This window comes from Tachypleus tridentatus, chromosome 1 (genome assembly GCF_004210375.1).
Source record: "Tachypleus tridentatus isolate NWPU-2018 chromosome 1, ASM421037v1, whole genome shotgun sequence".
NCBI lineage: Eukaryota > Metazoa > Arthropoda > Merostomata > Xiphosura > Limulidae > Tachypleus > Tachypleus tridentatus.
The window spans coordinates 104,005,556-104,019,192 of NC_134825.1; the positions used below are offsets into that span (position 1 = coordinate 104,005,556).

General features: G+C 30.8%; 1 protein-coding gene across 21 annotated transcripts in view; it reads left to right on the forward strand.

Moving 5' to 3' along the window:
- The window catches only part of LOC143257317 (uncharacterized), a 58,404-nt gene that overhangs the window by 23,626 nt on the left and 21,141 nt on the right, over positions 1–13,637 (forward strand). For 17 of the 21 annotated variants that reach the window (XM_076515927.1, XM_076515810.1, XM_076515791.1 and 14 more), the window contains 3 exons: positions 2,483–2,760; positions 9,043–9,108; positions 11,644–11,937. In XM_076515927.1, the coding sequence (XP_076372042.1) occupies positions 2,632–2,760; positions 9,043–9,108; positions 11,644–11,937 (489 nt within the window). In that variant the 5' untranslated portion in view covers positions 2,483–2,631. The remainder of the gene's footprint in view (positions 1–2,482; positions 2,761–9,042; positions 9,109–11,643; positions 11,938–13,637) is intronic. The other 4 variants (XM_076515951.1, XM_076515932.1, XM_076515942.1 and 1 more) reach the window with 2 other exon arrangements.

A 13,637-nucleotide genomic window follows, 5' to 3' on the forward strand; every position in this document is an offset into this window, starting at 1 on the left:
TAACAACTGTACAGTAGTCTGTATGTACATTGACATTACTTACTTTACACCTAGGTTTATATCAAACAGTAAGAACTGTACAGTAGTCTGTATGTACATTGTACATTACTTTACACCTAGGTTTATATCAAACAGTAACAACTGTACAGTAGTCTGTATGTATTGACATTACTTTACACCTAGGTTTATATCAAACAGTAACAACTGTACAGTAGTCTGTATGTACATTGACATTACTTACTTTACACCTAGGTTTATATCAAACAGTAACAACTATACAGCAGTCTGTATGTACATTGACATAACTTACTTTACACCGAGGTTTATATCAAACAGTAAGAACTGTACAGTAGTCTGTATGTACATTGACATTGATTACTTTACACATAGGTTTATATCAAACAGTAACAACTGTACAGTGGTCTGTATGTACATTGACATTACTTTACACCTAGGTTTATATCAAACAGTAACAACTATACAGCAGTCTGTATGTACATTGACATAACTTACTTTACACCGAGGTTTATATCAAACAGTAAGAACTGTACAGTAGTCTGTATGTACATTGACATTACTTTACACCTAGGTTTATATCAAACAGTAACAACTGTACAGTAGTCTGTATGTATATTGACATTACTTACTTTACACCTCGGTTTATATCAAACAGTAACAACTATACAGCAGTCTGTTTGTACATTGATATAACTTACTTTACACCGAGGTTTATATCAAACAGTAAGAACTGTACAGTAGTCTGTATGTACATTGACATTACTTACTTTACACCTAGGTTTATATCAAACAGTACCAACTGTACAGTAGTCTGTATGTACATTTACATTACTTTACACCTAGGTTTATATCAAACAGTAAGAACTGTTCAGTAGTCTATATGTACATTACTTACTTTACTTCTAAGTTTATATCAAACAGTAACAACAGTACAGTAGTCTGTATGTACACTGACATTACTTACTTTACACCTAGGTTTATATCAAACAGTAACAACTGTACAGTAGTCTGTATGTACATTGACATTACTTACTTTACACCTAGGTTTATATCAAACAGTAACAACTGTACAGTAGTCTGTATGTACATTGACATTACTTACTTTACACCTAGGTTTATATCAAACAGTACCAACTGTACAGTAGTCTGTATGTACATTGACATTACTTACTTTACACCTAGGTTTATATCAAACAGTAACAACTGTACAGTGGTCTGTATGTACATTGACATTACTTACTTTACACCTAGGTTTATATCAAACAGTAACAACTGTACAGTTGTCTGTAGGTACATTTACATTACTTACTTTACACCAAGGTTTGTATTAAACAGTAACAACTGTACAGTAGTCTGTATGTATATTGACATTAATTACATTACACATAGATTTATATCAAATAGTAACAACTGTACAGTGGTCTGTATGTACATTGACATTACTTACTTTACACCTAGGTTTATATCAAACAGTAACAACTGTACAGCAGTCTGTATGTACATTGACATTACTTACTTTACACCTAGGTTTATATCAAACAGTAAGAACTGTACAGTAGTCTGTATGTACATTGACATTACTTACTTTACACCTAGGTTTGTATCAAACAGTAAGAACTGTACAGTAGTCTGTATGTACATTGACATTACTTACTTTACACCTAGGTTTGTATCAAACAGTAAGAACTATACAGCAGTCTGTTTGTACATTGACATAACTTACTTTACACCGAGGTTTATATCAAACAGTAAGAACTGCACAGTAGTCTGTATGTACATTGACATTACTTACTTTACACCTATGTTTATATCAGACAGTACCAACTGTACAGTAGTCTGTATGTACATTGACATTACTTTACACCTAGGTTTATATCAAACAGTAACAACTGTACAGTAGTCTGTATGTACATTACTTACTTTACACCTATGTATTTATAAAACAATAACTAAATTGTGGATGAAATGTGTGGACAAACATAAATAAATAAATATAAGATTTAAATTTCTAATTTTTTTTGTCATTGTACATGTTTTGGGTGTTAGGGTAATTCATTTTGTTTTAATTCATTCTGTTTTTTGGCGTCAGGGTAATTCAGGGTAATTCATTCTGTTTTGGGCGTCAGGGTAATTCATTCTGTTTTGGGCGTCAGGGTAATTCATTCTGTTTTGGGCGTCAGGGTAATTCATTCTGTTTTGGGCGTCAGGGTAATTTATTCTGTTTTGTTTATTCAGGAAAATTTGTTTTACTTCGTGTTGCGAGAATCCGTTATTCAGAAAAGTAAGTACATCAAAACTTAACCTCATTTTGTCTTTTAAAAATTATTGAACAGTGTGGGTAGTGGCTGTAATTAAATATTACTGTGGTTTAAAGTTAAGAGTCACAAATGTTTCATAGTCAGTATGTTTTGTGCTAAATGAAACATTTTATTTTTATATATATATTTCTTTCCAATATTTGCAGTGTTTGATGAAACAGATAAAATGGAAAAAGAAAGACTGCATTAGAACAGAAGAGGCTGGCAAGATAATGTGAAATAAGACATAGCTGAGCAAAAGCCTCAGAATAAATGCAGTCATTTTTCTCATGATTTAGAAGAATCATCTGGTAATATGCACAAGTCTCAGAGACCTGATAATGGTAGTTCAAGTAACAATACTGAGGCAACTGATAAACCTTCAGTGTCTCAATCTGTGACAAGTTTCAAAGAGGACACAGACTTTTTAAATTTGCTGCAGAAGGTAATGTTGGAGATGTTTTCTCTGTTAATATTTGGTTTGTAGTTCTGAGTTTTAGTAAGTTAAGTAATATTTTGACAGTGTAAGTGTATGTTTGATTTCTGAGTAAATGAATCTATTTAATTAAATATTTTGATGGAGTGTGATGGATATTTCTTGATCATGGGTAGCTGTCACCACAGACCAATTCTACACATTGTATGTCATGATATATGTGTACATTTTCTATTCTGAATAGAAGGCTTAGTTATTACTAAAAGATTTATCTTGCATGCTAATGTTAAATTTCAATCCCCACTATATGTTATTTCTTCAGGAAGTTATGATACCTTTTGAATAACCTACGATTCTATTTTCTAAAAGAAAACTGTTCTCTTTCTTGTTCTGTTTCATGAATATTAAATAAATGTTTATTATTTTATATGTTATCTGTAAAGGTATAGGTTTATCATACATAATGTTTTCCATTTCCTTTTCATGTACCTTATAAAAATTAATTAGGGGTATGTGATTCGGGCCAAAGTATTTTAACATTACTAAAGCTACTCAATTCAACTGTATTGTTTATAAAGTTGAATCATTTTTAATTGATTCTTATTGTATATGATGATCAGTTGTACAACACTGAGGATTATGGCTAGGATGATTTGAGTGGTGGGTAATAAAAACCCATAGATCCATGTGCTACGGTCATCGTAGTGTTCCCCACTCCCTCTTTGTACAGCAAAGAAAAGTCATTATTTTCATATTTATAACTTTGAATTTAACTTGTTATAAGTTTAATGACTTTGAATAAAACTCTCCACATAAGCAGTCACTAGACAAACGTGTTAGTGTTAACAATGAGTCTAAATAAATAAATGACAAATTTTACTCTAGACAACATAAACCTTTGCTGTAAAAATAATAATCTTTGTATGTATCCACTGTGTGTGATATTGTAAAATGTCTGTGCTAAGTACAAGTGAATTAGTGTAGCTGGACCATTTGTTCAGTTTTGTGTGCATGTTTTTACCTGTGGACTTTTCCTGAAACATATTTTAACATGAATGTTATTTGTTTTATGATTTTTTCTATAAAGTGTTTGTTTGTCACAAGCTAATTGTGAAGTCAACTGCACTGAAACATTGACAAAAGTTGTTTATGCTTGTGACAAACTTTTTCTTAAAGATAATTAATGCTGAACACAAGTAATCATAGTACATAGGAGTGATGGACAGTTTTGTCCATCATACTCTAACCCCAACAAAACAATACTGTGTTACCTCATTATGGACACTGAATGTGTTGTACTTGGTTGGACTAATTTGCTTGCAATAAGATTAAAGATTATGGTAATCAGTGATGATGAGAAAACCCACTTGTAGAGAAAAATATATATGTCAAAACAGCTGGTTTGGGTTGAGAAAATTTTTATGTAGAGGAGCGAACAATGTTTCGAACCTCTTTGGTCATCGTCAGGTTCACAAAGAAAGAGGTAACTGACCAATAGTTGACTGGATGTTTGAAGGGGGTTGTGTAACTGAGTGTAGGAATGTAGAGAGCATGCTCAGATGTTTGATTATATTTATTAATATAGGTATAAAGGTATTCCTTTGTATTGGTTTATTTTGGGCTTGAGTTGTTGTATAAGTAAGGCTTCTTTAATTTTGTGTTTGTTTCTTTATTTAGTATTTGGTGTTTTCTATGGTTATGTTGTGTTTATTTGACTTGCAGTGTTTGAAAACGTGTGAAGGTGACTTTTTGTGTTCTTTGAATCTGGTTATCATTTTTCTACTTGTTTCTCCAATATAGAAGTCGTGACAGTTATCATATTGTATTTTATAAATAATGTTGGTGTGGTGTTTGTCAGTGTAGTTTTTACATAGTGTAGATCTCAGTTTTGTGCCTGGTTTTTGAATAAATCTGGTATTAACTGTGATGTCATATTTTGTTTCTAGTTTTTGCCAAATGTTGGTTATTTTTCTGCTGATGTCGGGAATATATGGTATGCAGCAGTATATGGTTTCGTGATTTTTTGATTCATAGGGTATATTTACTTCTGTTGGTTGATTTTTCTTTTTGTCTAGGTGTGTGCGTATAATGTTTTCTACGGTTTGTGGAGGAAACATTGATGTTGATGAAGTATTGTTTTATTTTGTCTAATTCGTCATTAATTTTATCTGGTGAGCATAGTCTCATGGCTGTGTTTAATTGGTTTCTTGGTATCTTGAGTTTTTGTTTTGTTTAATGTGCCAAGTCCCAAGAAATGTATAGTCCACTATGGGTGTTTTTTTGGTGAATTTCTGTTTTAAATTGTGTATAGGTTCTTGTAATTTTGAGGTTAAGAAATGATATTCGATTACTTTCTTCCTGTTCACATGTGAAGTTAATGTTGGGATGTATAGAGTTAATGTGATTGAAAAAATTAAGTGTGTGTTCTGTAGATTTGAATCCCGCAATCGTGTCGTCTACATATCTGTACCAGTATAGTGATGGATGTAATGCTGTGTTGATTGCTTGTGTTTCAACTTGTGTCATAAAAATATTGGCTAGAACTGGTGATACTGGGTTGTCCATGCTTTGGCCATTTGTTTGTATATAGTTGTGGTTGTTCAACATGAAGTTTGTCTTCATCATGGTGAATTCTACAAGGGTTGTTAATTGGTTGCTGGGAATGTCTATAGTTGGGTTAGGGTCTCGGATATAGAGTTCTAAGGCTATCTTGCAGGCTTCAGAGGTTGGAACTTCTGTAAAGAGCGATATAACATCAAAACTGGCCATTAAGGCTGTATGATTAAGTTGATTTAGATTAGACTTGAAATTAAAAGTCTTTGATGAATGAACTGGCTGATGTTACATATTTAGAGAATGTCCATGCTATGTATTTACCAAGATTGTAATTAAACGATTTATATGTGGACATTATTGGTCGTAATGGACAATCTGGTGTATGAGGTTTGGGGATGCCATATATTTGTGGTGTGCGTGAGTCGGTCTTGCGTAGGTAGGAATAAAGTGTTTTTGAAATTGTGTTGGCTTTTTAATTTTTAGTAGTATTTTGTTTAGTTACATTTCATGTGTCTTTGGATTTGTGTATATTGGTTTAAACTTGTTTGCATCTGATAGGATGTTCTTCATTGTATGGATGTATTCATTTGTGTTCATTATGACTATAGTGTTTCCTTTATCTGCTTTTAGAATTTTTATGTTTTTGTCTTGTTTTATGTTTTTAATGGAATTAATGTCTCTTTTTGTTCGATTGTTTTTTAGTTTTCTGTTTTGTGAAATTATGTTCATGGTTTTGTGAGAAAATTCTTTGAAAAAATCACTCAAGATGTTTTTAGGTGTTTCTGGAAAATATAAATTTTAATTTTTCCTGGGAAGTTTGGCTGTTGGATCTCAATAAAATTGTCCAAGTTGTCTTCTTTCTGTTGGTTGTTTTTGGTTGTTTCCTTGTTTTTGTTTTCTGTGGAAAGTATCACAAGTCTTCTGTCTAGGTCTTCTAAACATGTTTTAATTTCTAAGGTTGGAATGTACCTAGGTGCTATTGCAAAGTTGAGTCCTTTGTTAAGTAGATGTATCTCATCTGTGTTTAATTGTCGGTCGGATCTGTTAATTATGAGGTTAGTCAACGGTTTGTCATGTTTGTGTCATTTTCTATTGTTTGCATCTTAGTTTTTCTAGTTTTTTGTTGTGGCAGATCTTTTTGTCTCTGTCGTTCTTAGTGTTGATTTGGTTTATGTTTCGTTGTATAAGTCCGTAAATCTCTGGTTTAATGCAACATACCAGTTGATGATCCAGGTTCATTTTTTGTTTTTGTAAGTCATGTAGTTCTTGGTATTTTGTGTTCAACATGGCTTTAAGTAGTTTCTTCTGTAAATTATGGATAATGTTTGTGTATTGATTAAAATTTTTTGATAGTTTTACCTTTACAAAGTTAGGGGGTAGTTGTTCCTTTCTACATTGTTGAATGAAATAATGTCATTTCTTCTATTGATAATTCTTTGGTTTAAGTTTGAAACATTTATGCACACCCTCTACATTCCTACACTCAATTACACAACTCCCTTCAAACATGTGGTCAGCTATCGGTCAGTTACCTCTTTCCTTCTTTGTGAACCTGACGATGACCGAAGAAGGTCGAAACATTGTTCGCTCCTGTACATAAAACTTTTCTCAATCCAAACCAGCTGTTTTTACATATATAGAGAATAGAGTAGTTATAATGAGACTGATGATTACAGGTTACAGAATTATATATCTAACCAGTTTGATTTGAGCCCTTAAGTCAGGGGTTCCCAACTGGTGGGTCGCAACCCCACCAGGGGGTCGCGCAGCCTTGGCAAGCGAGTCGCGTAGCCTTGTTAGAAGTAGCTTGGATAACATTAATTTTATTACATTTTCAAGTCGCGAGTGCCAAAAGGTTGGGAACCCCTGCCTTAAGTACAGAGTATTCCTAACCATTGTTACAAATCTGAATTATGTAACACTTTGTTTGTAAAAGACAAATATTTAACAACCTTATTTAATCTCTTCAGAAGTATTCAGAAATCACCATGTTGGAAAATGTGAGTTCAATTATTCTTGTGATGTTGATACTTACTAAACTTTACAGACACTTTTAATAGGTTAGACCAGTCACAAGTTATAAAATTTAAAATTATTACATCCTTACAAGTTACTAAAACAAATATTTATAAATGAAGATTTTAAAAATTTTCTGTAAACATAATGTGTCAGTTTATTACAACGAAAGTTACATATGCAGCACAGTATTTAAGACATTCCATTAATAGGTATATGTTGATATAATTAATGTTTATATAAACAGGTAAGTCTGTTGTCTCAATCATTGTGAGATAACATTTAAAATGTGGTGTTTACAAAGTTCTGTTTTTCCTTTACTATACTTGAACATACAGTTAACTATATCCTGTTCATCTGTTGTTTTCACATACCTGCTACTGTTTCCATCAATGACCAATGTTTGAAGTTCAGTAATACCTTGCTTTCTATATATAAACATTGTTGAAACTGATTCACAAAAACTTAAAAGAAATGGTTTCATTGTAGCTCGAGATGACTGGTATGGGTATTAAAACTTTTATTAAAATAGATGACAATGTTTTGACCTGAAAATAACCTAAGAAGGTCAAAACGTTGCTCTCTACTTTATTTTAATAAAAGTTTTGATACCCATACCAGCCATTTGAGATGCATATTTACTTCAAGTGGGTTTCTCATCACCACAAAGTAATGGTTTCAGTTGTAGCAACCTCACACTGTTCTTTATTGAACAGAACATGTAATTTATATCTGCTAGCCTCAGTATTGTTCATAAATCTAGCCATTCCACATTGTATTAGAATAATTAGTATTAAACTGTAATTAATATTTTGTTAACGATATAATCATTTTCACTTGGTAAACATAGATTTTGGGTAATGTTCAGTGTTTTATTCCTTGGTTCTTAACACTCAACTTGCATACTTCACTTTTATTATAACACTTTGTGTTGTATTTGAAAATTAATAACAAGTGACAACTAATTTTTTATATTCCCTTTCTTCTTATCCGGAATGTTTGATAAGAAAACACTGGCCTTTTGAGTAAACCTTGTTTGTCTTGTATCTTACGTATGCATATTATAAACTACCATTCTGTAGGTGATAAAATTTGAAGTAATGTGAAAATTTAGCTTACTCAATGTAATATAATTAGATTAGCACAACAAATAATCATAAAATATCATAGTAAATAAGTTTCTGAATAATATTATATCAGAATAGTTTTGTAGCTATTTTCATATGAAATACACCATATGCAGTGCAATGTTACATTATAAATGTTTTTATTTCTGCACTACTTGTAATGTTTGGTTTAGTATTTACAGAACCCCTTTAAAATCTAAGAATAATTACCTCAATTATTCAAGTCAGAGTTGTGAGCTTGTTTTAGCACCTTTGTCTTTCACAAATGGGTTACAATTTTCACAGAACAAAAGCAGTGGTTTCCACTGAACAAACTTAGTAGGTTTTGTTTTAATACATAAAAGTAGATTTAACATAATTTCTGAGAAAGTTAAAATAAAAGTCTAAAGAGTAAGTCTTTGCATCAGAGTCAATTTGTATTAAAAATATATAATGTGATGGTAGTTTGAATGTGTAATCAACTTATCAGAAGTCAGAAGAACGTGTTGAACACAGTTTGACTTGATGATATTCTTTATTTTTATCTCAATAACTTGTTTTTATGTGAAAAACAACTGACATCATGCAGGAACAATTTTGTTTATTTTCCCAGATGAAAAAATTTAATTCATTTGCAGAATGGGAAGAATCAAGGAAAGAAACATTTGAAAGAAGGAAAGTAAGTTTTGGTGATGAGGTTACCTTTGTTATAAGAGAAACATTTCAAAGAAGGAAAGTAAGTTTTAGTAATAAGGTTACCTTTGTTTTAAGAGAAACATTTGAAAGAAGGAAAGTACTTCTAGTGATGAGGATTTTTGGTGTTTTCTTATGAAACATTTTTACATCACTTTATTTTTTTTATGGAACGTTCTTATGTTCCTTTTCTGTTTTTTTATGGAATGTCTTTATGTTACTTTTCCAATTTTCTTTTATTTCATGAAGGATTCTTGCATTGTTTCATGTTTTTTGGTTTTTTCTATAGAACATTCTTGCATTGTTTCTTCATTTTTTAGTATTTTCATGGAACATTCTTGCATTGCTTCTGTGTGTTTGGGTTTTCTTTGTAGAACATTTTTTCATTGTTTCTGTGTGTTGTTTTTTCATGGAACATTCTTGCATTGTTTCCATTTTAGATGTGTTTTTTCATGGAACATTCTTGCATTGTTTCCATTTTTGGTGTTTTTTATGGAACATTGTTGCATTGCTTCTCTGTTTTTTATGGAACATTGTCGCATTGCTTCTCTGTGTTGTGTTTTTCTATGGAACATTATTGCATTGATTCTGTGTTTTTGTATGGAACATTGTTGCATTGTTTCTTCGTTTTTTGTTTTTTATCGAACATTCTTTCATTGCTTCTCTGTGTTTTTATGGAACATTCTTGCATTGTTTCCATTTTTTGGTGTGTTTTTTATGGAACATTCTTTCATTGCTTCTCTGTGTTTTATGGTTTTTTATGGAACATTCTTTCATTGCTTCTCTGTGTTTTATGGTTTTTATGGAACATTCTTTCATTGCTTCTCTGTGTTTTATGGTTTTTTATGGAACATTCTTACTTTTATTTTGTTTTATGGTTTTTATGAAACATTCTTACTTTTATTTTGTTTTATGGTTGTTTATGAAACATTCCTATGTTGTTTTTCTGTTTTATGGTTGTTTATGAAACATTCCTATGTTGTTTTTCTGTTTTATGGTTTTTTTATGAAACATTCCCATGTTGTTTTTCTGTTTTATGGTTTTTTTATGAAACATTCCCATGTTGTTTTTCTGTTTTATGGTTTTTTTATGAAACATTCCATGTTGTTTTTCTGTTTTATGGTTTTTTATGAAACATTCCGATGTTGTTTTTCTGTTTTATGGTTTTTTATGAAACATTCCAATGTTGTTTTTCTGTTTTATGGTTTTTTATGAAACATTCCGATGTTATTTTTCTGTTTTTTGCTTTTTTATGAAACATTCTTACATTGTTTTCTGTTTTTTGTTTTTTTATGAAACATTCTTACATTGTTTTCTGTTTTTTGTTTTTTATGAAACATTCTTACATTGTTTCCTGTTTTCTGTTTTTTTATGAAACATTCTTACATTTTCTGTTTTTTATGAAACTTTCTGACATTGTTTTCTGTTTTTTTATGAAACTTTATGACATTGTTTTCTGTTTTTTATGAAACCTTCTGACATTTTTTTCTGTTTTTATGAAACCTTCTGACATTTTTTCTGTTTTTATGAAACTTTCTGACATTGTTTTCTGTTTTTTGTTTTTATGAAACATTCCTACATTGTTTTCTGTTTTTTGTTTTTACGAAACATTCTTACATTGTTTTCTGTTTTTTATGAAACATTCTTATGTTGTTTTTTCTGTTTTTTGTTTTTTTATGAAATGTTCTTACGTTGTTTCCTGTTTTTATGAAACATTCTTACGTTGTTTCCTGTTTTTTATGAAACATTCTTACATTGTTTCCTGTTTTCTGTTTTTTATGAAACTTTCTGACATTTTCTGTTTTTTTATGAAGCTTTCTGACATTTTCTGTTTTTTTATGAAGCTTTCTGACATTTTCTGTTTTTTTATGAAGCTTTCTGACATTTTCTGTTTTTTTATGAAGCTTTCTGACATTTTCTGTTTTTTTATGAAACTTTCTGACATTTTCTGTTTTTTGTTTTTATGAAACTTTCTGACATTTTCTGTTTTTTGTTTTTATGAAACTTTCTGACATTTTCTGTTTTTTGTTTTTATGAAACTTTCTGACATTGTTTTTTATGAAACATTTTACGTTGTTTTTTATGAAACATTTTTACGTTGTTTTCTGTTCTTTGTTTTTTATGAAACATTCTTACATTACTTTTATTTTGTTTTAAGACTCTTTAGTTAAAAGTTGATGATTTTAACCTTCACTCATATTTTACCTATTTAGTATTTCTTTGATTAGTATTAGAATACAAATATTATATTTTAGAAGTGTATTGTAGACAGTGTTGTTATTTGGACAAAATATCATACTGTTCTCAGATGACTGTATTCATGTTCTCTTGTTTAAGATAATTTTCTTCATTATTCTTATGTTAAAGATATACTCAAATGTGTGTCTTTTACTAAGTTTTACACTTCACAATTTTCCTTTGGAGTTCTCATTAATTTGGAATTTTTAATTCACTTTGATTGTATTTCTCCTCATATTTTAACTTTGAAATGGGTTAAATGGTAGCTATTTTCCATGAATAGAAGACTAAAGAAAAATTACCTCCGAGACCAAAGCCATTGACAAAGAAAGAAGAAAAGGCTCAGAGCTATCGAAGAACTAAAGAGGCCAAAAAGCTTTATGAAGAACTCATGCAACAACAGCAGCAGCAACGGATGAAGGAAGAAAAGCGCTTGCAGAAAGAAGCCAAACGTTGCGATAGACTGAAGGAAGAAAAACTGGACCACTTCCAAGAACGAGCTAGCTTGGCAATTAGAGAATCAGAGAAGAAAAACACTAGTGCCATAAAGCAAGTGTTATCCTCCAAGACAGATGAGGTGAGAAATGCTGATGGTATTGTAACAAATAAATTATTTATAGACAGAGGTACTAGATGAAAATGATGTAGTTAAAGCTGGTAAGTAACATTATATATACCTACATAAATGTAATTAAAGCTGGTAAGTGACATTGTATACACCTACATAAATGTAATTAAAGCTGGTAAGTGACATTGTATACACCTACATAAATGTAATTAAAGCTGGTAAGTGACATTGTATACACCTACATAAATGTAATTAAAGCTGGTAAGTGACATTGTATACACCTACATAAATGTAATTAAAAGTTCCTAAGTGACATTGTATACACGTACATTAGTATAATTAAAAGTTCCTAAGTGACATTGTATAATTGTTTAATCTAATATTAGAAAGAGACAGAGGCAACTGAAGAGGGAGGCCATTGAAATGTTAAGGTGTTACTGACTTCTGAAAGTTAGTTGTATTTGGGTTCTATTTGGGTTAAATAGCACAATAATAACTAGCTATAATAACTTTAGTAAATTAAAGTAAAAAAAAATTAACTCAGTATCTAGTGGTGTGAATTTTATTACATCACTAAAATAGGCTTAGTACATGTGACAGTACTTGAGGCTTAAGTGTATTTACCTTATTGGTAAATTGTAAAACATGACAGTGCATTTTTTATTAAATAAATATAATGTAAAAAGTAGTTTATTGTATTTTAGTGTTTTAAGAATATTTTTACTTGAACTTACATTCATTAAATAGGTTATAAATCAGGTTAAATACATTTTTAATTTTATTAATGTTATGTATAATGTTAGTTCTAATAAATTATTAAGTTCTGTTTATAAGTTTAATATAATTAAAGATAAACTATAGTGTGTGGATAAAGTACTGATAAAATATTATTGATTCTCAAAAGTTAGGCTTAACAATAACTGTGTTAACAATCAGCTATTTGTATTTGATATTAAGTGTTTATTTTCAGGCTGTAGGATTAAACACATTATGTGTTCATAGTTTGTTGGCTGTTACTGGTGCAACATGGGTTTTATTTGGACTGGCAGATAATTTTAAAGGAAGCTAGTAATGAAGAAGTACAATTTTTAGGTAAAGTCTATAGGTTGGAGTCTGTCGTAATTAAAGTAGAGGCAACAGATAAAGATAAGTGGTAGACTTTGGGAAATGGTAGCAGGACTTGAGGAGGAAATTGTTACATGTAAAGGATGTAACAATGACATTCAGGAAGTTAGAGTGCTATCAGAGTAAAATGTTGTGGATGTAGTTATGTTGAGCCTATTCTGTTGAGAAACAGATTTCAGCACTTGGCTTCTGTAGATGAGGAACTGTTGGACAGAAGGAAAACAAAAGGGTCAGAGAAGGATGTTGATAATAAGGTTATAGTTGTATGTGATTCCTTGACAAGGCATGTGGATAGAATAGTTTGTAGGGCAAATAGGAAAAAAAAGAAATCAGATTATGCTAACCACAGGCACTGGAAGAGGACATAACCAGCAGAGCAGAAAGTGTAATAAATGGGACTAATAGAAATGCAGTTTTTGCAGTGCATGTAGGGGCTATTGATGTATAGTAAGGTAGGTCACAGGAGACAGTCAGTGAGTATAAGGCATTTAAATAAAAGGGTCGTAATTTAATTTTTCTGGGATACTGCCCAGAATTATCTGTGGGGATAAAGTTATTAGTAGGTCACTAGGGCTAAATTTTAG